This window comes from Leucopleurus acutus, assembly GCF_964270905.1.
Source record: "Leucopleurus acutus genome assembly, chromosome: 2".
Taxonomy (NCBI): Eukaryota; Metazoa; Chordata; class Mammalia; order Artiodactyla; family Delphinidae; genus Leucopleurus; species Leucopleurus acutus.
Window position 1 is genome coordinate 81672017 of NC_139143.1, and position 25788 is coordinate 81697804.

The 25788-nt window shown below is 49.0% G+C and overlaps 3 protein-coding genes across 13 annotated transcripts in view; all 3 read right to left on the bottom strand.

Annotated features, from left to right (window-relative positions):
• Positions 1-4267: 4267 nt before the first annotated feature.
• AQP10 (aquaporin 10) lies at positions 4268-6749 on the bottom strand (the record flags this gene model as incomplete). Its single annotated transcript, XM_082858629.1, is given in 8 exon segments — positions 4268-4289; positions 4765-4982; positions 5227-5345; positions 5432-5450; positions 5454-5572; positions 6133-6259; positions 6644-6670; positions 6672-6749. Coding segments are annotated over 8 exon segments (729 nt in total).
• Positions 6750-12516: 5767 nt separating this feature from the next.
• HAX1 (HCLS1 associated protein X-1) lies at positions 12517-15128 on the bottom strand. Of its 2 annotated transcripts, none has more exons than XM_082833404.1 (7): positions 14998-15128; positions 14216-14472; positions 13862-14049; positions 13360-13411; positions 13126-13232; positions 12907-12997; positions 12517-12757 (listed from the first exon to the last, which is right to left on the bottom strand). In XM_082833404.1, the coding sequence occupies exons 1-7, from the start codon at positions 15048-15050 to the stop codon at positions 12672-12674; spliced, it is 834 nt and encodes a 277-aa protein (XP_082689530.1). In that variant the 5' UTR covers positions 15051-15128; the 3' UTR covers positions 12517-12671. The 2 variants fall into 2 exon arrangements, with proteins under 2 accessions (XP_082689530.1, XP_082689531.1); XM_082833405.1 differs by having other exon boundaries at positions 14952-15119.
• A 1128-nt stretch (positions 15129-16256) lies between these two features.
• UBAP2L (ubiquitin associated protein 2 like) overlaps positions 16257-25788 on the bottom strand; it is a 42895-nt gene continuing 33363 nt past the window's right edge. For 4 of the 10 annotated variants that reach the window (XM_082833249.1, XM_082833251.1, XM_082833246.1 and 1 more), the window contains 6 exons: positions 24923-25140; positions 24433-24538; positions 19635-19702; positions 18346-18543; positions 17879-17929; positions 16699-17027 (listed from right to left, as the gene is read on the bottom strand). In XM_082833249.1, the coding sequence (XP_082689375.1) occupies positions 16932-17027; positions 17879-17929; positions 18346-18543; positions 19635-19702; positions 24433-24538; positions 24923-25140 (737 nt within the window). In that variant the 3' untranslated portion in view covers positions 16699-16931. Of the gene's footprint in view, positions 16362-16698; positions 17028-17878; positions 17930-18345; positions 18544-19634; positions 19703-22628; positions 23028-24432; positions 24539-24922; positions 25141-25788 lie in introns of those variants that run through there. The other 6 variants (XM_082833252.1, XM_082833255.1, XM_082833250.1 and 3 more) reach the window with 3 other exon arrangements.

Sequence of the window (25788 nt, forward strand, 5' to 3'; positions counted from 1 at the left end):
GGGAGGAAACGAAGTGCGAGGACGGAGAGGAGATGGTGGGAACACAGCACCCCGGGCTCCCCAGACCACAGAATAGGAGCTCCAGGTGCCCCAAGATAAGAGTCTATGTGTTTGCGGGTGAGGGGCAGGCACTCAGCACCCTCCTGGGGAAAACCCAGCTTAGGGAATCAAGGCGAAGAATTCGGTTTCCTAAGGCTCCCCCCAGGATGGATACGGGCTGCAATCTACCCTCCTTCAGGCTCATTACCTGTCGTCCCTCTTCCTTTGCTCCCTGAGTCATAATAACACCCACTCTTGATGGTCCCAGGGATTCCCCCCGACCCCGCCTCCTGCCTGTCTTACCTGGGGGGCGCTTTTTTGCACACAGTGCCATCTCACCCAGCAAGGTCCCAGCAATCCCATGGGAGACCCTGCAGGAACGTGACATATGCGTGAGGTCAGGAAACTGAGGGTAACCTTCATTCCCCTTTTCAGACTCCTCCTGAGGGTTTTCTCCCCCAGTTCTGACCTTGCCCCTCCCCCAGCCTTCCCCACTAACTCCACAGCAACACTCTGCTCTTACTGCCCTGATAGGTCCCTGAGAAAGAAGAGGGAACTTCCCCACCACCTCCCCCAATGCCTCTGCTTTGGATAACATGAGGTGACTGACCGTTTACAAAAACCAAGACCTGCTGGGAAAGGAAGGGGGCAAAGAGAAGAGGCCAGATATTGACAGAAGGGCCACAGCTCTCAAGGTACCCATCCCAGCGACAATGGATGGCCATGTGCCCTCCTGGTGGCAGTGAGTGGGTGCCTGTGTTTACTGGAAAGCAGAATTTCCACTAAAGGGTGGGGTTGAGGGAACATGAGCCAGGAAACACCTGGCAGAGCATCAGGAAACAGGGTGGGCAGGCCCCACCCTTCTCAAAAAGCTTGTAATCTTCCCATCCCCCCCCCCCATTACTGGGGCTTCCATTATCACCTCCTCCAGGGGAGCTCACTTTAGAGGCTTGGCCTTCACTTCCTGCACACAGTCCCCAAACCACTTCCTCTCAGTCTGGGTTAGCCGCCCTTCTGGGCCAGCAAAGGGGTCTTTTCAACCCTGCTGGGGAGTCATCCCTATCTCTCTCTCTCTCACCCCAAGCCTAGTCCAGTCAGTCTGGCACTGGGTGAAAGCTCAGGGAGAATCAGTCAGATGGACCTCTGCTTCTTTCTATCTCCCCATGTCCTTCCTCTCACCTAAAAAGGGAAAAGCCCTGGCCTATAAGACAGGGTCACAGAGCCTCATCCCAGCTTAGCTCAAAGGAAGCTGCCAGCCAGGTCCTGGGTCCTCTTGTCCACCTCCTCTTTCTTTGTCTGGGTGGAAAGCCTTCCTACCCCTTGGTTCCCCTGTCTCCAGCCTCCTGGGAACACCCTGCCAGCCTGTCAGCCCTAAGAGATACTAATTGTCTGTCTGCCCAGCCTCTATAATTACACACTATGGCCAAGGCCCTGTCACCCACACCAATTCTTCGTTCACTAAGCCGGACTCCCTTCCTGAACCCCAGTCAGGCATATACCTAGAGCCAGAAGTCCTTTTCCTCTCTGACCCTCCCCAACCCTGGCAACCAAGGGAAGAAGAAAAACCTCATCCACGTTTTCGAGATGCCAAGCCTTCCTACAGGGCCCCCAGCCAGGGTCTCCACCCAGTCTAGAGTATGAGTCATAGGAGGGTGGGGCATGGAGAGGTTAAAAGAGAGGATGCAAGGGTGGGCATCACAAGTTCCATAGCCAGCCCCGCCCTCAGGGAGGGAGGCAATCAAGAAACACTATCAGCCTGAAGATCTGGGTTTGACTCCTATGAAAGAAAGAGTTAATGAAGGAGCCGCACAGGCTGTCAGGAGTCTGGACACCTACCAGGAAAGTTGTTTTACCTCTAAGACCCTGGGGAGACTGAAAGCTGGCTGGCCCCAGACTTCATCCCCTCTGGGGTGCCATAATAGGGAAGGAAAGGGAGGGGTGAGACCTGGGAACAGGGACCCTCTCTCACTTCTCCTTCCCAGTCTCACACAGCCTGGGTTTTCTGAGCCCAGGCCCATTAGCCACGTGGCTCTGCCCCGTCACCCTGCCCCAGCCCCCTCAGCAGCCACATTTGGGATAAAAATAGCCAGCTCTGGGAAGAAGGCAATGCTCCATGGAGGAAAACGGCTCCTCCTCTAGGCCTGGCCCCTGCTCCCCTCCAGCCCAAACCCAGGAAGCCTGACCCCTTCTTTCAGAGGAAGCTGGCAGGGATATTTATGGGCAGGTCAGGGAAACAGAAGAGAATGGAATCCAAGACCCCCGGCTCACTTGCCACCAACGCCTGGCCACTTTCCATGGCCAAGGACAGAACCCAGGACTCTCCCCCAGCTCTGGACTCCCAGAGCTAGCACCTCGCCTTGCACCCTTGGTCTTCCTCACGCACAGAGACCTCCACCTTACAGAGACAACGCCTACCACCCCCAAACTCCCTTCTCCAGGCACCCAAACCCTCGGACCCCGGGTACTCCCCTCACCCCCACGACTCTGGCCGGTTCTCCCCTCTCCGCTGCTCCATAAGCTTCTCCTCCACACTCCCGCGCCCCTTTGCTGGTCTCCACGCGCCCATTCAGCACCCCACCCTCCCATCCTGCGGACGGCCTCCCGAATCTCCCCCACCCTTAGGCACCCAACACCATCTTCTCTCCAATCATCCACTCCCCCTCCTCCGTCTCACCGCAGCTCCAACTCCCTGTCCCCTGTCCTCCCCTGCCCACACCCCCCGCCCCGGCCCCTCCAGTCCCGAGTCCGCGTCCGCAGCAGCATCTCCCCCTGCCCTCCCGGCCCCGCGCTCCCGGGCTGCTGCCCCCGCCTTGCCAAACCTCACCTCAGCGCTCAGCGCTCGGCGCCCGCCCCGGCGGCCACGTCCTGCCCATGCCGGGGGCTGGGGCGGGGGGCGCTCGGCTCAGCTCCCCGCGGGCTCCCGCCCCCCCAGCTGCAGCCCCTCTCCCCCCAGGGCCTCGGCCCGCTACTTTGTGTCAGTTTCGGCCACGGCGGGGCGGAAGTGACGGAGGTGGCGGGAGAGGGCGGGGGGCGGGAGGGGGTTTTGGGGAGGGATGAGGGAGAGGGAAGGCGGGAGCCGCCATCTTTGTGCGGGGCAGGGGGAGGGTCTTAACCCCTCTGATGTTCCTCCGCAGTGTGAGGCCGCTATCCCCGTCCCAACCACTCTCCGATCCATCCCCGGTCAAAAAAAAAAAAAAAAAGTCTGGAGGCGAGATAGCGCTGAGATTTTTTTTTTTTTTGGAAAAAAAGGAAACAGAAGAACTCTGTTTATCTGCTAATGTGTGAGAGACTTAGGGGAGCGGTGAACGACGAGAATTTTCCTCCGCACCAGCTTTCTTTACCCCTACGCTGATTCCCTCTGTTCCTTCGCCTTCTCTCCTCGCCCTGGCTCATCTCACTGTTCACCCTCTCCTTCAATGACACAGCCCGGAATGTCTAGGTATTGGGTCAGTGCGTCAGTTTCTCCCGCTTGCTCTCCCAGTCTCCAGGCGCTTGCATGCCTGTGTTCCTCCGGCGGCCCTCCCTTTTTTCCCCCACCACGCCCCCTTGGTGGAGGCGGCTCCCCGTACCCCTAATTACTATCTGCGGGGTGCTGAATCTCTGCGAGGCGCCCCAGTGAGCGGAAAGGCGGGCGGCGCTGAGGTTACGAGAGCAAGGAGTCAGGCAGTGGGGACCAAGCTTTGGAGGAAGTCCCCTGGGTTATGCCCCGCACTAGATGGTCGGCCCCCACGATCCTGCGGATTCCCGCAGCCTTCCCAATCCGGGTTCCAGGGTGCGCACCCTCTGGCGGCTACTTTGAGGAACTGCGTTCCTGGAAGTCCAGGGTCCGAAAACCTGCCTGGGGCAGGAGGCGATGAAAAGCCTAGGTCCCTTACCTGATCCTCTTCAATTCTCCCTGTCCAGGCATCCTCCCCAGTTTAGGAGGAAGCGATGCCTAGATGAATAAACGGAGAAGCTGCCCAGGTCCTGGTGTATTAATAAAGAGAACAAACATCTTGTCACCAGGCATGGGTCTCTGGCCCTCTTCAGTGTCCATGAGGGAGGTGAGGACTGTCATGTCAGAATCACAGCTTACGCTCCTGCACCTGAATTGCGGCAGGACTTTCCGAGTCTGAGGCTTCAGGTTGGGCACACTCTAAATCCTGAGCTGGCTCTGAGTGTTCAGGATGGTGCAGAGCCACCAGCCGCTAGTGTGTGGCTGTGCTAAGTGTGGCCCTCCCTAGAGGGCCTACCACCAGCCATTGCCAGCGCTACAAGAGAAGATCAGAAGGGCGATATCAGGGTGAGTCCCTTAGCCTTCCCTCTGAAGAACTGGCGGTAGTAGTAAGAGAACTCCCTAAAGCAGTTCCTGGGGTGATAGACACCAGAAAGAAGGTGTCTTGGCACCAGAGCATAGCACTTAAAGAGGAGACTCCAGGAGAGCTTGGTCCAGCCTCTTGCCTTAGGGAAATATCTGAATATCTGTGTTTTGTTGATGAGATTACTAATGTCCAAACAGGTAATGTGATGTGCCCAAGAACACAACCTCTAAATGTCACTGTTTCAATGAAAAGAGTGGAGGGGGAGGCAGGGGACAAAAGAGAAAGGGAGAACTTGGGCTTAGAGGAGGTTCACTGTCCTAAGAGGCCAAGAGAACTATTTAAAAGGAAGATCTGGGGACCAAGGCTTAGAGCCTTTAGCAGAGGGATGAGTGAAAGGACAGCACCAGGGCAGGCCGTCTCTCACCTGAAGACTTCAGGGCCCCAGCCAGCCACGTAGGTGAAAAGCCGTGGGTCGAGGTCCCAGGCAGGGTTGATTGGGAACCCACAGCTGGCACCCATGGATAGCCTGATGGCCAGGATCAGCAACCCCACTACCACAGGCTCCACACTCACAGGCACTCCCTTGTTCCGTGTGTCCAGGATGGCTAAGATCCCCACAATCAGCATCCAGGTGCCCAGAACCGTGGAGTGGACAGAGGCAGAGGGGCTCCATCAGCTGTCAGGTGCTCCATCTGCCCTATCTCACCCAAGCACTCCAGGCTACCACCCCACGTCATCTGACTTTGTCCAACACAGGCAGCTGGGGAAGGTGAGGTGCAAAGATAAATGCAACCCCACATCCCACCCAGAGCCTGAACAATAGGCTCAGGTCCCGGGGGACAAGGGCAAAGGTTGTGGCTTTCCCAAATCACCCCCTCATGCCTACCTGATCCAGGAAGCCATTGCTCAGGGACAGATAGGGGGCAGGGTAGGTGACAAAGATGGAAGCTGTCTCCTTGGGACCAGTCACTGTCAGGTTCCCACCTGTATAGTTCTGTAGGGCATCTGCAGGGTCATCTTTGCTCATTCAAAACTGCTCTAAGGCACCCTTGCCCACACACAGGTGTCCCCAACCCTGTTCTCTCTGTTACCATGATAGAGAGCATACACCTATGCTCCAGAGGCACAGAAAGCAGATAGCAACTGCACCAAGGAGTAAATGGGAAACTTGGCCCAGGGGAGGCATCCCAGGAGGCACATGACCAGGGAGAAGGCTGGATTCAGGTGGGCCCCTTCAAGGATCAAGAAAAGAAAACCAATATCCATTGTGTCACTGCCAGGCACTGTCACCAGGTAACACTGCTACTCCTCCCCACAACTCTTAAGAAGACAAATGTTACTCTTCCCATCATATAGATTAGTAAGTTGAGGCTCAAGGAGGTTAAGCAACTTGTCAAGGTCACACAGTGAAGCCAAGTTTGAACCTGGGTCTGTCTGCTCTTTCCACTACAGCACTTGACGCAATGTGTGCCTGGGGGACGAGCAGGTGAGGTCCTGAGCAAAGGTGAACCCCCAAGGGCTTAGGTGGGAGACAGAAGAGGAGAGTACTTACCCTTGATGCTTTGCCATAGATCTCCATCTATGTGAGTGGAAGATTAATGTGAAGAAGCAGGATGGCAAGATACAGAAAGGGAAGGGACTGGACTGGGCTAAAGGCATATCCCAGTCCAGGTCACTGGTCAAGCTCAAGGAGATAATATCTATGAGTCACCAAAGGATCTGCCTTTTCACAATTACCACACTCAAGTACACAGTCCTACCCCGTCTGATGACCAGACCTCACCCTCCTTACCTGAGACATTACCACTGATGTAGATGGCTAGCCTAACACCCAGAGAGCTAGCCAGAAACATGATGAAGAAGTTGCCTTTGGTTCCTCCACTGGTGACAGCCTGGGCCAAAGTCCCCGGTATGAGGAGCTGGTAGAGAGAAGGAAGATGAGGAAGAGGGAACCAAGAATAAGGAGCCTGGTGGACCAACAGGAGAGAGAGACTGGGAAGGTGAGGGGAGTGGCCAAGAGAGATGAATGGACTTGAGAGATCAGCAAGAAAAAGCAGAAAGAGGCAAGGGGAAAAAATGGGAGAAGCAGAGAAAGAGTAAAGAAAGGGGAGGAGTATAAGAGATGGAAAGGGATAGGCATAAAAATGAGGGAGTAGGAGAGGGATAAAAGGGACAAGAGCGGGGAAAAAGAGAAATGATGGAGAGTTGAAGCGGGACACCAGGAGGAAGAGATAAGGATGCTAGGAGGAACCAGAAACTTTTGCCCACCTCCCCTCTTTCCTTCCCCCAATTACCCTGCCTACTGTGAGCACAAACACACCCAGAAACTCTGGCCAGGCACTGCCGGGCCAGGATGCTGTGGATCTGAAGCCGGTCCTTGACTTGGGCCAGGGACTGAGTGTAGGCCATGGTGGGGACACCTTATCTCTGGTTACCACTCCCTCTGTCTGCATAGGTGCACTGCTGCTACACAGCTCCTGCCTGTCAGGGGCAAAGATAAGGAAAAGACTTTAAAACCAATTATCTCAGTTACTGAACAGCAGCTAATGTCTGTCTGTGCATGAGTGGAAGCTAGGGAGGGAGAAGGTCTATGGGCAGTCTCTGTGCATAACTAGAGCCTGGAGTTTGCCTAGCCTCTGTCTCCTCTGTCTCTCATCCCCAGTCCTCCCAGGAGGAGCCTCCCCTTACGCTGAAAAACTGGGAGGAGTAGGCTGCTTCATGTACATTAGTTCTCTTGGTGCTCAAGACAGCTGTGGAAAGTAATATTGTACTATCGCTCCTGCTCTGCGGATGAGGATACTGAGAGAGCCTTAGAATTCCCCAGGCCACACAGCTAGTTAATAGCTAAGTTTGAATTCAAATGCAGGTCTTCTCACTCTCCCTCTCCCAATGCCTCTCATGTGGAACGTGAAGTCTTCCCCCAAACCATTTGGGTGCTTGGGAAATTCAATATGCCTCCAGAGAGACTGGGCTGAAGACCGCAGGCTGCAGGAATAAAACCCACATAAGGAATGCTTATACTTTGATGCAGTCTCACCTTGACTAGAGAATGCTCTGTCTTTGTGTCTCTTGCCATGGCTCCAGATGAGGGCTTCATGCCCACGCTGAGCTCCACCTCCCCTTCTCTGATGCTTGCCACTCTTATTCTACTTAAGACAGCCACTTCCTACTTCTTCATATCTCAAGCCTCTAATTAAGATTCATTCAACTATGAGTCAAGCTCTAGACCCTGGGGAAACAGTGGAAAACGAAACATAGCTCCTACCCTCTTAGAGCTGATGCTCTAGTAGGTGGAAACAGACAATACACAGATTTTAAAAATACTGATATAGTTTATGAGGTTCTTGAGAGCTGGGCTATATAACCCTGGGGGCTCTAGCACAGTCCTGGGCACATCTCTGTGACATAATACTTCTTTACTGGCTTTAGCGGATATTATAGTGCTCCACCCAGGTCCCCTTTTCAGGGCTAATGCACCCACTCCCCAGCTGCTGGGAATAACAGATGCTGATAGCACTCAGCTGCTTCCCTCATGGCAGTGACTTCTGTGGCAGGGAACTGCTTCAGCCAAGGTCACGTGTCCTCCTATAGGATCCACATCAATGAATGGTTGATGCAGGGATTCAAAGACCGAGGGGAGTTTGGTAGCATTATACATAGAACTGGATGCCGAGAGTGCTGGACCAAAGGAAGTGGAACATAAAGTTAGATGTGGAAGAATTTATTGATAAGGGAACACTCTCCTGGGATTTAGGATTTAAATCCTGGCAAGATCCCTGGGATGTGGGGTGAATACACTTCTAGGAGGCTTGGGGAAAATGATAGCTCATGCTAAGAAAAGTAAAAATGCCTAAACAAGTCATTTACATTGATGACCATTATTGAAAAATGGGAGAATACTCAGACATTTTGAGGATTTTTGGACAAAGGATCTGAACTAACATTGACAGATGACAACCCAAAGCTGTACCACGACCCCTTGTTAGAGTAGGAGCATATGGGGTCCAGATAATAAATGGAGTCCTGGGCTCAGGTCTGGTTCACAGGATATTCACTGAGACCAAGGATCCACCAGGTGGTCACTTCCTTGACACCCCAACATATAATTGAAATGGACATTCTCTGAAGTTGCAGAACACTCATATTGGTTTCTTGACCTGTGGAGTAAGTGATGAAGGCCAATTAGAGGGCTGAGACTACCTCACACCAAGATAATAAATAAAAACAATACCATATCCTAGGGTAAATGGAAGAGATTAGTGCCACCCTCAAAGATGTAAAGAACATAAGAGAGGTGGTCCCTTTCATACCACCAGTTTGGCTCCTACAAAAACCAGATAGATCATGGCAGATGGCAGTGGTGTACGGTAAAATTATTCAAATAGTAACTCCAATTGCAATTGTTGTGTCCCAAATGGTAACTTTATAGAGCAGTTTAATACAGCCTCTGGTTGGTAGTATGTAGCCATTAATCTGGTGAATATGTTATTTTGCATCCCAACCAGATCAGAAAGGAGGATCCCAAGGAATTTCATCCACGTGGGAAGTCTAGCGATAAACACTAATGGTCTTACCCCAGGACTATGTAAACCCTCTGGTCCTCTGTCATAATATAATCTGAAGGGAGCTTGACTATCTGGACATTTTGAAGAACATCATATTTGTCCACTATACAATGGACCCTTGAACAACACAGGTTTGTACTCCTCGGGTCCACTTACATGTGGATTTTTTTCGTTAAATATGTATTACAGTACTACACGATCTACAGTTGGTTGAATGCGAAGATGCAGAACCACATATACAGAGAGCTAACTGTAAAGTTATACTTGGATTTTTTTTGGGGGGGGGTCTGCGAGACATGTGGGATCTTAGCTCCCTGACCAGGGATCGAACCCGCACCCCCTCCAGTGGTTAAGGCGAAGTCTTAACCACTGGACCTCCAGGGAAGTCCCTGGAGGGGACTTGGATTTTTGACTGGGCAGATGGTCAGAGGCCCTAACCTCTGCGTTGTGCAAGAGTCAGCTCTATATATAACATCATGCTAATCAGATAAGAAGAGGAAGAAATGGAAGTATATTGGAGGCCCTGGAAAGATAACATGTATTCAGAAGGTGGGAAACAATCCTATAAAGATTCAGGAAACTGCCACCTTGGTAAAGTTTTGAGAGGTCCAGTGGTCTGGGACATGCTGGATATCCAATCTGAAGTAAAGGACTGATTATTGCATCTCCTACCTTCCACCACTGAGAAAAAAACACATCACCAATCTACTTAGGATTTAGGAGCGATGTATTTCACACTTGAGAATACAACTCTGACCATTGAAGGCTGTCAACTTCGAGTGGGGCCAAAGCAGAAAAGGCCTCTGCAGACATGTGACCCAGCAGACCCAGTGAGACTAGAGTATCTGTAGTAGGAAAAGATACCGTGTGTGGTTTGGCAAGCTCTAATAGGAGAATCATAATGTAGACCCACAGGGCTCTGAAGCAAAGCCATGCCATCTGCAGCAGAGATATACATACCTTTTGAAAAGCAGCTCTTACAGTGCTACTGGGCTCCAATAGAGACAGAGCATCTGATTACAATTCATCAAGTGACCAAGTCGCCAGAACTGCCCATCACAAGCTGGGCTCTGCCTAATTCTCCATGTCATTAGGAAGGGTGGGCCCAGCAAGAACACATTGTAAAATGGAAGTGACATCTTTGGGTTCAGGCATAAGCAGGATCAGAGGGCACAAGCCAGCTGAAAAGTAAGTGGCCCAGACTCATGTCATTTACCAGGCATCTCTCCCTCAGCTCACATGACCCTATTGGGGATTGTCTTAGTCCATTCAGGCTGCTATAACAAAACACCATAGACTGGGTGGCTTATAAACAACAGAAATTGATCTCTCACAGCTCTATAAGCTGCTGCTTCCAAGATCAAGGTGCCAGCAGATTCGGGGTCTGGTGAGGGCCCACTTGCTGGTTCAGACAGCTGTCTTCTCACTGTGTCCTGAGGTGGCAGAAGAAGCAGGGAAGCTCTCTGGGGTCTCTTCTATAAGGGCACTAATCTGATTCATGAGGGCTCTACCTTCATAACCTAATCACTTCCCAAAGGCCCCACCTCCAAATACCATCACATTGGGGGTTAGGTTTCAACATATGAAATGGGTAGGGGGGGCACAGACATTCAGTCTATGACATGTATCCCTTGTGAAGAGGGATCAGAGAAGGAATAAGCTTGGTTCAGACATGAGTTGGCAGTTTGTGGGCAAAAGCCAAAAATTGACTGCTGCTGCATTACAACAAATCAAGAGTGGCCTTGAAAGACAGTGGTGAGGGGAAATCCTCCCAGGGGACAGAGATTTGGACAGTACATCTGGTCATCCACTTTGCGTGGAAAGAGAAGCTAAGAACATACACAGTCACAACTGGCCTGGTTGTTTGGTCAGGGGCTTGAAAAGACAGAGTGGAAGATCAGGGACAAGAAAGTCTGAGGATGGACCTATGGGAGTAGTCTTGAAGTGTAAAGGTCTTTGTATTATACGTTAACGCCCACCAGAAAGCATCCATCACAGATGCACTGAACAACCAAGTAGGAAGAATGACTTAGCCACTGCCTGTCATCAGCCACCCACTTCTGAACAATGAATACACTGAGTAGAGTAACTGGTGGTAGGATACAGGCTATGCACAGGCCCAACAGTGTGAGTTCCTACTCACCACGGCTCAGTTAACCACTGCTGTGGCCAACGTGCAATCTGCCATTAACAAATACCAACACTAAGTCCCTAATACAGTGCTATCTCTCGAGGAGAGGAAGCAGACACTTAGGGACAAGGACACTAGATTCCCCATCACTTTTGACTGGGATTGACACTTACTCTGAGTATAGGTTTGCCTTTCCTGCCCATAGGGTCTCAGCTAATATCACTCTATAAGGACTTATAGAGTATTTGATCCGTTAATGTGGGATCCACATTATATAATTTTTAAAAATTTATTTATTTTTTGGCTGCGTTGGGTCTTCTTTGCTGTGCACGGGCTTTCTCTAGTTGCGGTGAGCGGAGGCTACTCTTCGTTGAGGTGTGCGGCTTCTCACTGTGGTGGCTTCTCTTGTTGCAGAGCATGGGCACTAGGGCACACAGGCTTCATTGTCTGGGGTATGTGGGCTTCAGTAGTTGTGGCTCACGGGCTTAGTTGCTCCACGGCATGTGGGATCTTCCCGGACCAGTGATCAAACCCGTGTCCCCTGCATTGGCAGGCAGATTGTTAACCACTGCGCCACCCGGGAAGTCCCTGAAAACTTTTTTTTTTTTTTTTTTTTGGCTGTGTTGGGTCTTCGTTGCTGTGTGTGGGCTTTCTCTAGTTGTGGCAAGCGGGGACTACTCTTCACTGCAGTGCACAGGCTTCTCATTGCAGTGGCTTCTCTTGCTGCAGAGCACGGGCTCTAGGTGCGTGGGCTTCAGTGGTTGCAGCATGTGGGCTCAGTAGTTGTGGCTCACTCACGGACTCTAGAGCACAGGCTCAGTAGTTGTGGCGCACAGGCCTAGTTGCTCCACGGCATGTGGGACCTTCCCGGACCAGGGACCGAACCCATGTCCCCTGCACTGGCAGGCGGATTCTTAACCACTGCACCACCAGGGAAGTCCCTACATTTACAACTTGAGTTTTTCTATCTGGTATGAGGGAATGTTCTAATCTACTTGTTTTACATGTGGCTGTCCAGCTTTCCCAGTACCACTCGTTGAAGAGACCAATAATGTTTTGCTAGTTATATTTTCCCTAATATATACAAAAAAATAAAAATATAGCCAGTAAAGGAAAACATATTTGCCCATGTACTTCATCAAATTATCTCATGAACTACCCAATCATAGTGCTCCCACACCTAGGGAAGCAGTTTTTCCTCTACACTTATACACATACTTCCTTTTTTTTTAATCTAATGCATCCCCATATAGAAATTTCCCTGGAATTATCACTAGTTATCTTATCTCTTCATAAGGAAAATCATCTTCTAGAGATACCTGACCCTTACTTATCAAAATCAGGTTTTGGAAAGTAAAGCAAAAAATTAAGAAATAATTTTTTGTGGGCCAAGTTAATTTGGGAAGCCCTGGATAGTGTGAGAAAGTGGAACAGCCATGACAAAGCCAAGACTAAGGAATTAGTATAAATAAAGGTTTTATTGGTCAGTCTGGGTGAGTGACATACTGACATACCCCCAATTCACTGTTCCACACACCCAAGGTGCTGACGTGGCAGGAGGAGAACTAAGCCCATTGCTGGTGAGCAAAGGGTGGGAGGCGAAAAGAACCTAAAGGCCTCTGAGGGTTAACAAGGCTACCGGGACCGGAACCAACGTCCTAGGAACAAATCCAGGATGGAAAAGGCATCATCCAGGGATGGAGGTGTTGGTGATTCTGGACCTAAGGAACAAAGTGATACACAGAGGCTAAATGAAAGAGACTAGACAGGGGCAAAGGAGAATAATAATGTTAAAGGGTAGGAGGATTAAGGGTTTCCCTTTCCCGAGGAATTAAGAAATGGATCCCTTTGATTCATACTCTTTACTTACCATCTCTAGGAGAGCCACCTGCTTCTTGATGGGTTACTGTGGTCTCTTTCCGGCCCTCACTGTCCACCACAGTCCGGCGCTCCTCTACTGTCTACAAGGAGAAGCCCCCACCATATCCCTAACATCACTAAAGGTGAGTTAACTGATTTCTTTACATAGGTCTCCCTTTCCAGAACATTCTCTGACCATAGTTCCCTTTACCCGTCTCTCCCAACTCACCCCATCTGGCTTAGTGATCTTAGTCACAGAGATGCTCTTGAAATAGGATTTGGGCTGGGGCTGCAGAACTGGGCCAAGGCCCTCCTCGGAAACCTGGGTATCAAGATCTAGAAGGGCAGAGAGAGGAAAGAGGAAAGAAGGAGTCCAAGGGAAAGAAGGGAACAAGTGTAGCCGGAAGAAATTTCAGGGAGGGAGAACAAAGGGCTGGTAAATGTCCTTTCCCTCCAAACTCACCATTGTCCTCTCTGGCTCTAGAATGGGGGGTCACAGGCCACGTATCATCAAACTGCAGAAGAAGCCAAAGTAGGTCAAATGACACCTTTCAATCAAATTTGAGGGGATCACAGAACCCAAACTATTTCCAAGTTCCAAAACTACTTTTCCTCAGCAGAAATAATCCCAGCCAGGATAGCTTTATTTACTTACACCTTCCACCTTCCTACCTGTTTTATGTATCCCTCTACCAAAAAGCATTCCTCAACTGATACTTTTCTGTCCTCCCTCAAGAAATCTGCTTTGTCCAAGAATCATTTAGACCAATTTTTTTAAACAAAAAGCAGAACTCACATTTCCCCCCAAAGAAAATCCTACAAGAAGCTTAATACAGAAAACAGATAAATACACCAAGTGGAGGGCCTAGGACTCCAACCCAAGACTGTTAAGATTCCAACAAGGTTTCCAGTCTTTGCAGTCAGTTTTCTCCACAGGCTCCCACTTCAGGCCCAGATGTACTCACCCTATGAAAAGGTCTCTGGGAGCCCCAGCCTGGTGCTGGTTTGGAGGATTCAGTTCTTGCGTCACTCTCCAAGGCCCCACGAAAGATCCTAGGCTGGTGACTATCTGGATACTTAAGCATTGAGTCCCGAAGCGTCTGTCCTTCCTGCCGTCTCTCACCAGGTGTCTCTGACTCAGGACCTGGAAGTTCTGCAGAAAGGTGGCAGGTGGATGCTGGGGACTTGGACTCTTTTAAATCTCCTTGAAATCATCAGTTTTCTCACACTTCCCAACCCCCAACTACTCTCTGCAGGTTCCTTTTTTCACCCACCGACCCAGCAGAAACCACAGGTTCTCCCCCGGGGCATCCACACACCAGGAGGGCGGGAAGGCAAGGTCCAGGCCCCCATCTCGCTGAAGATGTTATTGAAATCCCGTACTAGGTCATCAAAGCCGAAGTTATCGTGGAAACGCATCCCTCCTCCTGGGCTGAAGCTGAAGCCGAAGCCAAATTCCTCGGGGGGCTGGGGACCCTCAAATATCGAGCTCCCACGGCCCCACGTGGCTCCTTCTTCTTCCTCATCATCTTCATCTTCATCGCGAGTCATCCCTCCAAAAAAGGGATCTCTGTGGCTAGGGGTGGAGGCAGATCGGCCACCAAGATTTCAGCACTACTTAAACTATAAAATCAGCTAATGGGTGACAAAGTGAGACAAGAGTTGCGATCTAGGAAGCTGAAGTGAGGGTTAAGAGGACTGGCCATCGGGTTTGTTTTGTTTTTATCAAAGTCAGCCCTCACCTCGCGGCTCCCCCAAACGCTTCCGCTCGGCTTTTCTTCACTGTTCCCCAGCCCCTCCCTTCTCTCCCAAGGTCCTGCTCACTTGCTCACTGTTCTCTTCCCCAAAGCCCTATTGTCTTCCCCACCCGCGCCCCTGTTGCATCACCCCAGACTGGAGAAAGGTTTAAGCGGCTGTTTCCTCTCCTGTTAACGACTGCCCTGGTTACTGTCGCGGGGTGAGCGCTCAATGTTGACTTCCGTTCTCTCCGCAGGAATTGAAAGAGTAGGGAAAGGGATGTTTTTTCAAAAATAGGGCGTCAAGGGTCAAGCTCACCTCAGAGGATCCCGCCCCACCTTCTCTGGCCCGGACCCGCTCTCACCTCCGAGGTCCAGAAAAGCCGAAAAAGCCCCGAAAGAGGTCAAAGAGGCTCATTCCCGCAGTGGGACTCGAACTTTCGAACCCCACAGCTGGGGGTAGCCAGAGCTACGCTGACGGAAATTGAGCGAAGCGTCAGACCACGCTACCGGAAAGCAAGTCTGCGATCGGACACTGTCGTAAAACGACCGTAAGCCGGACTGGGGGGGGGGGCAGGGCGGACGGGCCTATCACGTTCCAAAGGCGTTCTTTTACTGTTTCCTGTGAAGGGAGCGGGCGTACTGAATTTTCATTTTACAACGATCACCTGCCTCCTAAGTCAATTCTCCTTCCTGCCGATCAACCCGCTCCAACAGGGTGTTTCGAGGGTTTGACACTGGATGGCACCGGAGGCAGCCGCCAGAGGGCAGCCCACCCGCACAAACGAACCGGACCGAGACCCACCCTCACCGCCGGCTCACCAACCCATGGACGACCAGTCTTCCTTCTAAACCCACCTCGCCCCTTTCCTCCTTCCAGTTTGTTTCTTGACTGATACAAATAAAGTCTAATATTAATTAGAGGGATGGACAAAATGTTACATTAAGCTTCTTCTAGTATAGTGACTTCCCCAGAGTTGAGTAAAAGATAAAAACAGAGGAACGCATGGATTTAACTCCATCTCTCCAGCTATTAAGGATTTTGTCATAACTATACGAGAGTCTCCTAATTCTTTCAGGCAGGGTCTGCAACCACCAGGATAAAGACTTTGTAAGAGAGCAAGGGAAATCTATTGAAGTGTCTTGGGAGAGAATCTGGGGCTATAAGTATCCCCTTTTTCGGGTCACTGACTTTAAAAGCCTCCCCCTCCCTGTACCCCCACCTCCATCCCAACCCTGGCCTTGCTCTAGACTCCTTTTCAAGGGGTTGGATATTAGCTACTTGAAGTGAAAGCACTCAAGAAGTAAGAACTACTGCTTCAGTTTTGCTAGCCAACAGTGCATGTTGCCCTCATTTCTTTCCAGTTCATTTGCCTGGATCCATCTAAATTACACTTTGATTCTACAAAGCCATTTCTTTCAACTCCTGCTTAACCCTTTCCCTTTCCACCCAACATCTGCTATCCCTTCACTGCCTAAAATCTGCTGTAGATCTGGAGGAAATGAAGATTTGCAGTGATTCTTTCCAGGCACCACGCTGTGTAATTCTTAGGGGAGGGGGGGAAGGGAATGCCCTCAAGGGCAAGATACTAGCACATTAAGGTCAGAGGAGTTCTTAAAGGGCGAAGATTTCATTTTATTCCACTGCCTTCGGGGCCTGCTAGAGAAGGCCCAGTTGATACAGTAATACTTATTCATCAAGCTGGTCATCGACGAGACTGAGGATATCCTAGACGGAGCAAGAATGGGCAGAGGCTGAAGGTAGAGGTTTTCTTTTTATATATACAAGACACATTAATCCATTAAATTTGAGGACACAGTACAAAAAAAAAAAAAACACTTCAACTAATTCATCTGACAATGCTGTTCATATTCATGACGCCATTTTTTTGTTGTTGTTGTTTTGTTTCCTAATAATAAAGGAGGAGACTTAGGGCTGTTGGGCTGATATATATTTGGGGGTCCCCCCTCCCTACCTCACCCACACACCACCAGGGTGAACAGGAGGAGGAGAAGGGAGGGCAGGGCCCACAGCAAAGTTTCATAATCTTGAATGCAAGGGGGGAGGAGGAGAGGAAAGGAAGAAAAAAAAGGAGAAAATACAAATCCTATAATACATACAACAGAGTGGGGATGGTATGGGAATGGGACAGACATGAAGCTGAGGCATGGGATGGGCCGCTGGGGGTGGGGGCAGTGGAACCCCCCCACATTCCTTTCTCTCTTTGATGCTGTTTCCATAGTTGCCAGGCTGAGAAGCCCTCTCAGAAGATGGGACCGGGAGAAGAGAGTCAGGGCCTCAGTTGGCCCCCCAGCTGTAGCTGTTGTAGGCAGACTTGTTGGTCTGGGGCTTCTGCGGGATGGAGCTGGTCTGGCTACGTTGCCCGCTGCCCGTCTGCAGGGGAATGGGAGGGTGAATGGGGAGGAAAAAGATGTCTAGTTAGTGGGACAAATTTATGACATCTTCAGGTGGAAATCTGGAAATTGTTTTACTCTCCCATTCCCCTTGCTTAGAAACTACTCTCAAGCTTACTTCTTAACCATAGGAAATTTGTTTTATACAGCAGTTAGAGCACCTCTGACAAGTAAAAAAACACTTTAAAACTTTAAATAAGGGAAAGATGAAAAGAGGGTGGGATACTTTGAGAGACAAGATAGTGCATCAGTTCTACTAATTTTCAATTTCACCTTCTCCTCACCCCCCAAACCCACCATCCCCTGATCCGAGGAAAGGCTACTCTCTAGAGAGAATTATAGCCTCTTGGAGATGAGTGATCACAAGGTGATTTCACTTTCACTGATCCCCATGAATGCCTCAATTTGGACATCTGTTTTTGAGAGCAAGGCAGCCCTTATTCTAGCTCCGCAACCACCTATGAGGAAGGGGGAGAGGTCACCTGCACCACCCCAGGGCTCCCCACCCCTACCACACATCACATCTGCGAGCCCATTTCAGGAAAGGTAAGAGAGACAGTCTGAGGCCCCAGGCTCCAGATGCTGCCCCAAGAATCCTTTCCATTCCAGTAACCAAGTGTTTCAAGAGTCGGGGAAGGGTAGAAAGAAAAAGACACTGAGGAGAGGAGGACAAGAGGAACGGGAGGCCAGAGAGCTCAGCAAGGTGTTTGTGTTTGTGTATCCCGATTTGTGACCGTGCAATCTTTTCTCTTCAAGTTCCCTGAGACTGTGGAGGTGAAATGGGGACTGAAAAGGAGTGGGTTCAAGCATATCATCATTCAGTTTCATTACCTGCTCCTCCTGCTGGCGCTGGCAACAGAGAATCATCTGCAAATATGGTAGCTGAGGCAGAACCAGGATATATGGAAAATAAAGGGACAAACTTTGACAATAGAACTCCACCATTAGAAGGGAAAGCTATAATGTCAGGGAAGGGGGAAGGCTGGGAGAGGTAAGAGGGGAGGTGTGACCCAGGTCTGATAGGATGAGGACAACTGTGCTATGGGAGGAGGTGGAGGAGAAAGGCACCAAAGGAACTGGGCAAAAAAGGTTTCAATCTGGCCTCTTCTCTGACATCTCCTTTGCCGGCCACTTGTGTTGTGTGCGCTTGTGTCTGTATGTGCTGTGTGCCCATGGCTGGCGCTGGGGAGGACTGGGTGAAGGTGGTGGTGAGGAAGGGTAAGAAAAGGAAAGGGGAGGTAGTTTTAGGGTATAGGAAGGAAAAGGAAGGGAAAGGAAAGAGGGGGAAGGGCTATTACCTGGCCATCCTGCTGCAGGTGATGGTGAAGGATCTGGGAGTGCGGTTGCTGATGGGGGGTCAGAATGTGCATAAAGGGGGCAGGTGGGTAGGCAGCAGCTGTGGCCGGATTGATGGGCCCCCCACTTCCTAGGGCTGAAGGCAAGTTGAAGGAGGCAGCAGGAGTACCGGAATGAAAACCTTGTTTCTCAAAGGACTGCTATCCAGGAGAATGGGAGGAGAGAGAGTAAAAGGGATCAGCAAACTAATCCTCAGAATTTCTGAACCCAAGATCCCCCACCCTCAGAAAGCAGCATGGTGTCAGAGAATGAATGCTGCACCTGAAGTCAGACATTCAGGTCTTAGCCTCAGCTCTACCCTTTAACAGCTGTGTGAACCTGAGAAAATTAATCTCTCAGCCTCATTTTCTCTTAACATGAATCAGGGATGCTATTAACCTCTCAGTTGTAAGGACCAAATGAGAGGATAGATGTGACAGCACTTCATAAATTCTAACATCATTCATGAACACAGTGAAATCTGCTAACTACTCTTAGCACAAATAGCGATACCCCTGGAGTTGGGTAAAAATTAGAACTCCTTGGATATTTCAAAAGAAATGAATACACACTGAGGTTTCTTGAGTGTTAATGGTCTTGGCCATGAAAGACTCCACCATAACTCCTAATACTTTACATCAAGCTTTTACTTATTTATGGTGTGTGTTGGGGGGAGCAACACAATACAAATCTGTGGATAATTCAGATGCCTCACTTTAGCTACTGGGTTGTGTCCTCTCCTACTGTTTATAGATATACTTACAAAAAGAATGGAAAGAACTAGTTTCCCTTCATTCCATATGTGTTCTCTCGGAAACTTATGAAAAGGTTGGGAGTGGGTATGTAAAGGGCCAGGACAGTTGCACAGTAAATCACATGACATATCACAACAATTTACCACACTGCAGCTTCCTGTAACGTTTTTCTTGCTTTTTCCCAGAGGGCTAAATTTAAACTTCTTCAAGAAACTGAGGTTTAGAGACACTCATTTTCTAGTAGAATGGATTTCCTGACACCTCTCTTAGGGTTGTTCTTGTTCACTGTATTTTTTTTCCCCCTTTGGCTGCGCCACTCAGCTTGCGGGATCTTAGTTCCACGACCAGGGACTGAACCCGGGCCATGGCAATGAGAGCGCCAAGTCCTAACCACTGGAAAGCCAGGGAATTCCCATGTTCACTGTACTTCTGTCATTCCAACTCCACCTCCTCTATGTCATCTCTTTTTCCACTTCTATCCAGAGCCAGGCACCTACCTGGGTTTTGGAGTACACAGAACCCGAGATATCTGGCACGCCTGTGTTACTGGAGGTGACTGATACACCTGGGGGAGGAGGAAACAGACAGGAGGATTAGCTCAGCTAGCTGCCTGGCCCCATCCCTGGGAGATGATGTGTGTAGCCCTTCTAGCTATAGCACTGTAAGGGAATTTTGGTCTGTTTTTCCAGCTTCATGTCAGTCCTGAGGGATAAGAGTTCACGACACAAAAGCTCCCTAGGTTCTCCTGCCCTTTCCAGATGTGTACTGAGTATTTATGTGAGAGGGAGGTGTGTTGTATTGGGGAGGACTAAGGAATATAGCCAAACCTCACTAGCATATGGTTTTCAAAACACTTCTCTGTGCCAAAGCCCAACAGGATTGTATTAAACTTTTAACGTCCATTTCAAATCAACTGACCCCAACTCCACTCAGTTCTGCAGTGCTGCTCCTGAACGGGTTCAAAATCCATGCCTCCACAGCATAAGGTAAGTATTAGAGGAGCACTCCTATTCAACCCCCAAGAGCACTTTCATTCTCGGAGCCTCAGTTTACTTAGTCCAGCTTCCCCAGAGTCTTGGCAATTCTACGCTACAGACTTATGATTTAAAGAGCTGGCGCAAAGGCTAATTTCCATTTGCTCAGTTTAAGCCAAAGCATGGAGAGAGAGGGGTAAGGAAGGTAGATAGGGGTAGGCTCTCTCCTACAGCCTAGGTGGAACACAAAAATCCAACTGTCATTCTAGTTTACAACTTCAGCTTTTCCATGAGTTAAAAGCTCTAATCCATACTCCAGCAACTTGCATATGTTTCCTGTTGAAAACCTCCCTACCACCAACTACAATTTTAAGGAAACCACAATAGTACAATTCTCCATTTTGATTTGTACTCCTTAAACTGAAATACACATACTGTACCTCCTAGGGTATGGGGCAATAGGTTAAGGATAGGAAAAAGCCATCAGGTAAAATAACCCAGCAACTTCCTTGAGAAACTGTATACCAATATTGAAGGAAAAGTAACTCAAATTTAACTAGGAATTTAGAGCATCCTTTCTAAAGATCTGTTAGTTTTCAGGAAGTGAGATAAAATGAAACCTCAGAAAAACTTTGCATTTCAGTTTATGTCTTTGGATCGTTCTCCTCTGCTGTTAGGAGCACTTTGTTCAGAGTTTTTTGGAAGCACTAAACTGACCAAATCACAAATGAGGAATTCTCCATTCACCCACAATTCAACAGCAATCTCTCTTCAAACTCCAGAACCCAAATCCTCTCTAGACCAAGGCAGCCTTCAAAAGCTAAGCCCACCTTGGACAGCCACTTTAGAATCTTCCCAGTAGAAGTGGCATCTTACCCTGGAGAACCCTCCCACATCACAAGTCCAGATAGTTCTAGGGAGGAGCAAACACCAACTAGGAAAAGAACACAACTACAGAAACCAAGCATGAGAAAATACTTCCCCATCTCCAAAGTATCAACTCTACACTTTAAAGGCACTGAAGAAAAAGGGGACAATACAGGAACTAACGGAATAGTTTTTTCCCTTCCCTTTGCAAGCCCCAGGTGCCCATTTGGCAAATCACTGGTAATAGGCATAACTTTAAGAACAGGAGTTCATTTATGGAAAAAGCTAAGCTAATGAGGAGGTTTGTGTGGAAGAGTTGAGAGTAAGGTGTGACAGGATATAAATGGAACATTTTTGAGGGAAACCAGAAGAGACAATGATCTTTACTGCAAAGGCTCAAACAGCTTGCTGACACCACTTGGTCATCCCATACAAAATGGGAGAAATGGCCGACTCTCAAGCCAGGTGGTAGGGAGGAATTTAGTTCCAATGTGCCCCTACCTGGTCTCATCCTTTCCAGAGGGTGGACTAACTAAAAAACAGCTTCTAGTCTAGAAGCCTTAATTGGCCTGTTGGTTGAAACAACTGGAAATGCTGGAAAAAAGAGAATACTTTGTGTAGTAGCCCTAAATGGCCTCAGTGTAAGCACCTGAGACCCTAGAAAATAATGGGCATTGGTTTCCCTACCTATCATTCACCAGTAATTAGCAATCTCCTCAGACTACGGAGTTTTCTTGCTTTCCTTCCAACAGTCAACACCCCCTGGTTACCCCCACTCCCAAGCAGTGCTGATCATACAAACACAATGTGGATGGCCAGGAGGAGAAACAAGAACCAATCTCTCCCAGCATGGCAGCCCCTGGGAAAGCTGATCACACTCACAGTACAAAATTACCTCAGAGGGCTGGGAACAAATACAAAGAAAGTGAAGTACCTGGGTTTCCAATTAACCAAGGACAGGGTTCTCACTGTCCAAGTTAACTCTATGAATGAAGGGCTGATGGTGTACCAGTTGGATTGAGAGGGGATGAGAATTTCCATAGTCAAGGAGATGTCTAACCAAATCTCTCCCACACATTCTTAGCTATACCCACAAGTGCAAAACGACTAATAATCCACAATCCCTGAAAAGCCATTGAGGGACTAAGAACAATGTTCCAGGCTAGAACAGTTTCCACAGCCTGAGTCATCAACTAGCTGGTCACTAATGACTTTATCTGATCTCAATCAGCCACTTGGCCCTTGGGAACCAGATGTGGGAATTAAGCCTTGGAAGATACTTTCCTAACAACAGCTCTGAACACCATCTCTTCAGCCTTTCACAATGACATGACACGAACTTTTTTGTCCTTTCTCCTCTGCTTATGTCAGAGACAAGGGGAAGATCTAAATGGAAAAGTGAAGAGCTATAATAAGTATGGCGAATCGGGCATTTTCTACAAATAGCTTTCTTGACTAACCAATCAACAGGCTGGGAACTGAGGCCACTTCCCCTCCCCCACCTTAATAAAATCACCATACTGAAAAGTTAACAGTTTTTTGGCTATGCTGGGGTTTGATTGAAAAGGCCACCCTCCACCCTTCATCCACAGCACAACATTGGCTCCTAGTGTCCAGAAAGACATGCACGGAAAGAACGCCAGAGTTAGCTAAAGAAATACCACAGTTTATTGAAGACTACAAATATTTTGTTACAAGTTGGAACTACATGCCTTCCAGAAATCAAAAGCAACAGCAGGTGTGTGCATTGATGCTTCGGAGGAGGTGCTGCACCGCTTGAATTCGAAATGGGTAAGACAGGGTCAGACACATGGGGGAGAGGGAAATGGGGGAAGGGCAAGTTCAAAAGCCCAGAAGGTATCCACCAACTCATTTCCCCAAGCCACGCAGGCCATGGCCACAGCTCAGCAGGCTCTCCTCAGTGGTCTGGTTTCTGAAACAAGACTTCAGTGCAAATTTACACACACACACAAAACACAGCCCCCAGCCTTGGGCCAAATTAGCTCTCTGCCGTCCAGAAATGCTTGTAAGGGGGTGGATATTTTCTTCCTAAAAGGAATCAAATACATAAAAATAAATGAATTTAGAGGTTGATGAGGAATGGGATGACAAGAGCCCTCTGTGGGGTTGGGAACTGGGGATTCTTAAAGGGCTGTTATAGGAGGTCTCTGAAATCTTAAGGGAAGTAAGAAGCTAGGATTTCCAAAATCAGTTATGCCATTTTCTTCTATAACCAATCATCTACCTCTTCAAATTCTTGAACCTGGTCCAGCTAAGACCTAAATCTAATATTCTTGGAATAGGGCCACTCCAAGACAAAAGCTTATAATCCTCCCCACCAAAGCTAGGGTGGACCTGCTCAGTGAGAGGGGGGCCCTAGGCACAAGGAGTCTGGGCATTATTAAATCTCAATGGGGTCTCTCAGGATTTCTTTAGTTTAAATCTTGACCCACTCTAAGTCATACAACACAGTTCAAAGCTCCACCTGTTAGATCCCAGACCTACTGCCCTTTTGCTCAGCTCAGTTTCCCAATAATTGAAAACCTTGGGCAATTTTAACCACCTGGAGCCCATACAAGGGTGAAGAACACAGATGTAGCTCCATCCGAATCACCATGTAACCATAACTAAGAATTTTAAAGGACAACCCTCAACTCCAACCCCAAGCAATGGCAACCACCTCCTCCCCATACACATCTACAAGGCACTGAAAAAAGTAGATGGAATTGTTTTATTCAAAGACTCTTACTCCCTGTCCTCCAAAAATGGAGAGTAGGTGTCAGGTACGGGAGCAGGGGATAGGCTAAATATCTTTGAGGTCAGCACCCATTCAGAGGATTCCCGTATTTCCCTCCCTGCCATCAGAGGTGCAAATGGACTTTGCAAGAGACCAGCCATACAAATGAAGGAACCTAAAGGTCCAACTCTCCCTCTATTGAGTATTCATGCCCTACTCCTTTCTCTCCACATCTTAGGCCCTCTAGATAGGCGATAAAAAGGGGCCACATGAGAAAAGCAGTACTATAAAGAGATTTAAGCCAAAGCTACCACAGCATGCTAGCTAAGAACCCATTTAACTCTTCTATTCAGTGAATATATCCCCTATTGTACTACCAGTACCTTAAACGTTAACAATTGCCTCCACTGACATCTCAGTAAAATCTGGGGGCCCTCTGCTTCCCACCCAAAGTTTAGGCCAGCCAACATATTCTAACAGCCAACTCGTGCGCCAGGGCATTCCCGTCATGAGTAGTGAATACACATTCTAGTATTAAGCTCCTCTGTTGGTGCTGCTCAGGCAGACACCCAAGTCAGGCAGACATTAACAATCATACATGGGGCAGCAGCACACCCTCATCAACCTTGTTTTCTCAAGCACCAGATCTTCCTCCCTGAAACTCATTTAATGACATCCCACAGACACCAATGACAGCCAGGGTCAAGGTGAGCTTACCAGTGTTGTATCCATGAGACCCATATCCACTTGGCTGTTGGAAAGGGGTGGCTGATGCATTCACACTGACATTCACACCATGCTGCTTGGAAGAGGTAGGAGCCACCTGAAGAGCAATAGGCCAGAACTATAGTGAAATGGCAGCAAAGTACCATTCAACCGACCCGTCCTACTCCAGAGACTGGGCATTCAGATGGCTACCCACTCTGATGTATGCTGTCCACAGTTTACTTAGCAAAATGGGTTCAGGGAATGAATGAGAGTCTGAGGGAAGCAAAGCTGTACATTCCCCTTTTAGCTAATTCTACGAATGGGTAATTCCTTACCCCAATCCCAGCCCCACTCCCTCTCCCAGGCCAGAAAGAGGCCAGAGGTGGAAACTGTTCCTCTTCATTCATTATTAAAAAGTCATCTAGCCTTGAAAGCAGCTAGCATAGTGTCCAGGACTAGAACTCTTCACCACAAGTAAAGACCAAGCCCAAGTACTTACAGGGAACACAGCAGGCCCATACTGGAAGGTGCTGGGGAGGCCCGGAACCCCTGTGTAGTATGGCAGGCTGGTGTAACTGTAGCCAGGAGGCAGCGCCGGGTTCAGGAATGTCTGCTGCGTGGTATGGTGAGTCTGTGTCTGGTTCTGCTGGGGCTGGGCCAAGGTTGTGGCCGGGGCCGGGGAGGAGGCATCCCCACGGCCGAACTTTGTGAGGTCACCTGTGACACGAGAGGCTAAATGTATCTGCCACTTTCACCCCCCAACACCAATGCAGAATTTCCTCTTCTGGTTTCACATGATTCCAGGAGAGCCTTCAGAGCCTATTAAAGTCCAATGCTTTGAATTCCATTTCTTTGCGGCTCCATTTAGCACTGCTCAGTACACAATCTGCATAGTGCTAGTCAAGGACTAATGTTGCATGACTGTGCAATACTGTGGCAGAAACCAGCTCCCAGAATAAAGCTCCTGTATGATTTCCCTGCCCACCTGTTTTCTTTCATCTCTTCCCCACCCCACCCCCTCCTTTCCTTCTCTGCTTCCCCTCCATGGGGAAAACTCCATGCTGGACTTGAAAAACAATGCTAGGTCAGGGAAAATGACAGGGCAATAAGGTCAACAATAGGTCAGGCCCTGGCCTAGCAAGGCAATGAGACTGCCACATGAGTAAGGAACAGGAGCAGAGATGAGTAGAGGAAGGTCAGTTCAACCACAGTACTTCCTGGAAAAAGCTAGAGAATAGCTGAGAAGTCAACACATCATCCGGAGTCACAGGGAGACAACAGAAAGTGGGATGAGAAGCCAAGCTGCTACATGCCCATCTTCAGCAGGATTCTGAATCTACCAACCCTGATTTACCACATCCAATT

What these genes read in the sequence shown, in the direction of transcription:
- HAX1 (XM_082833404.1), bottom strand. Translation starts at nt 15,050, where the DNA reads ATGAGCCTCTTTGACCTCTTTCGGGGCTTTTTCGGCTTTTCTGGACCT. An exon ending in CTTGCCTTCCCGCCCTCCTG is followed by an intron (nt 14,050 to 14,215) that starts GTGTGTGGATGC and finishes ACCTTTCTGCAG; the next exon opens with AACTTCCAGGTCCTGAGTCA. An exon ending in CCCAGAGACCTTTTCATAGG is followed by an intron (nt 13,412 to 13,861) that starts GTGAGTACATCT and finishes CTTCTTCTGCAG; the next exon opens with TTTGATGATACGTGGCCTGT.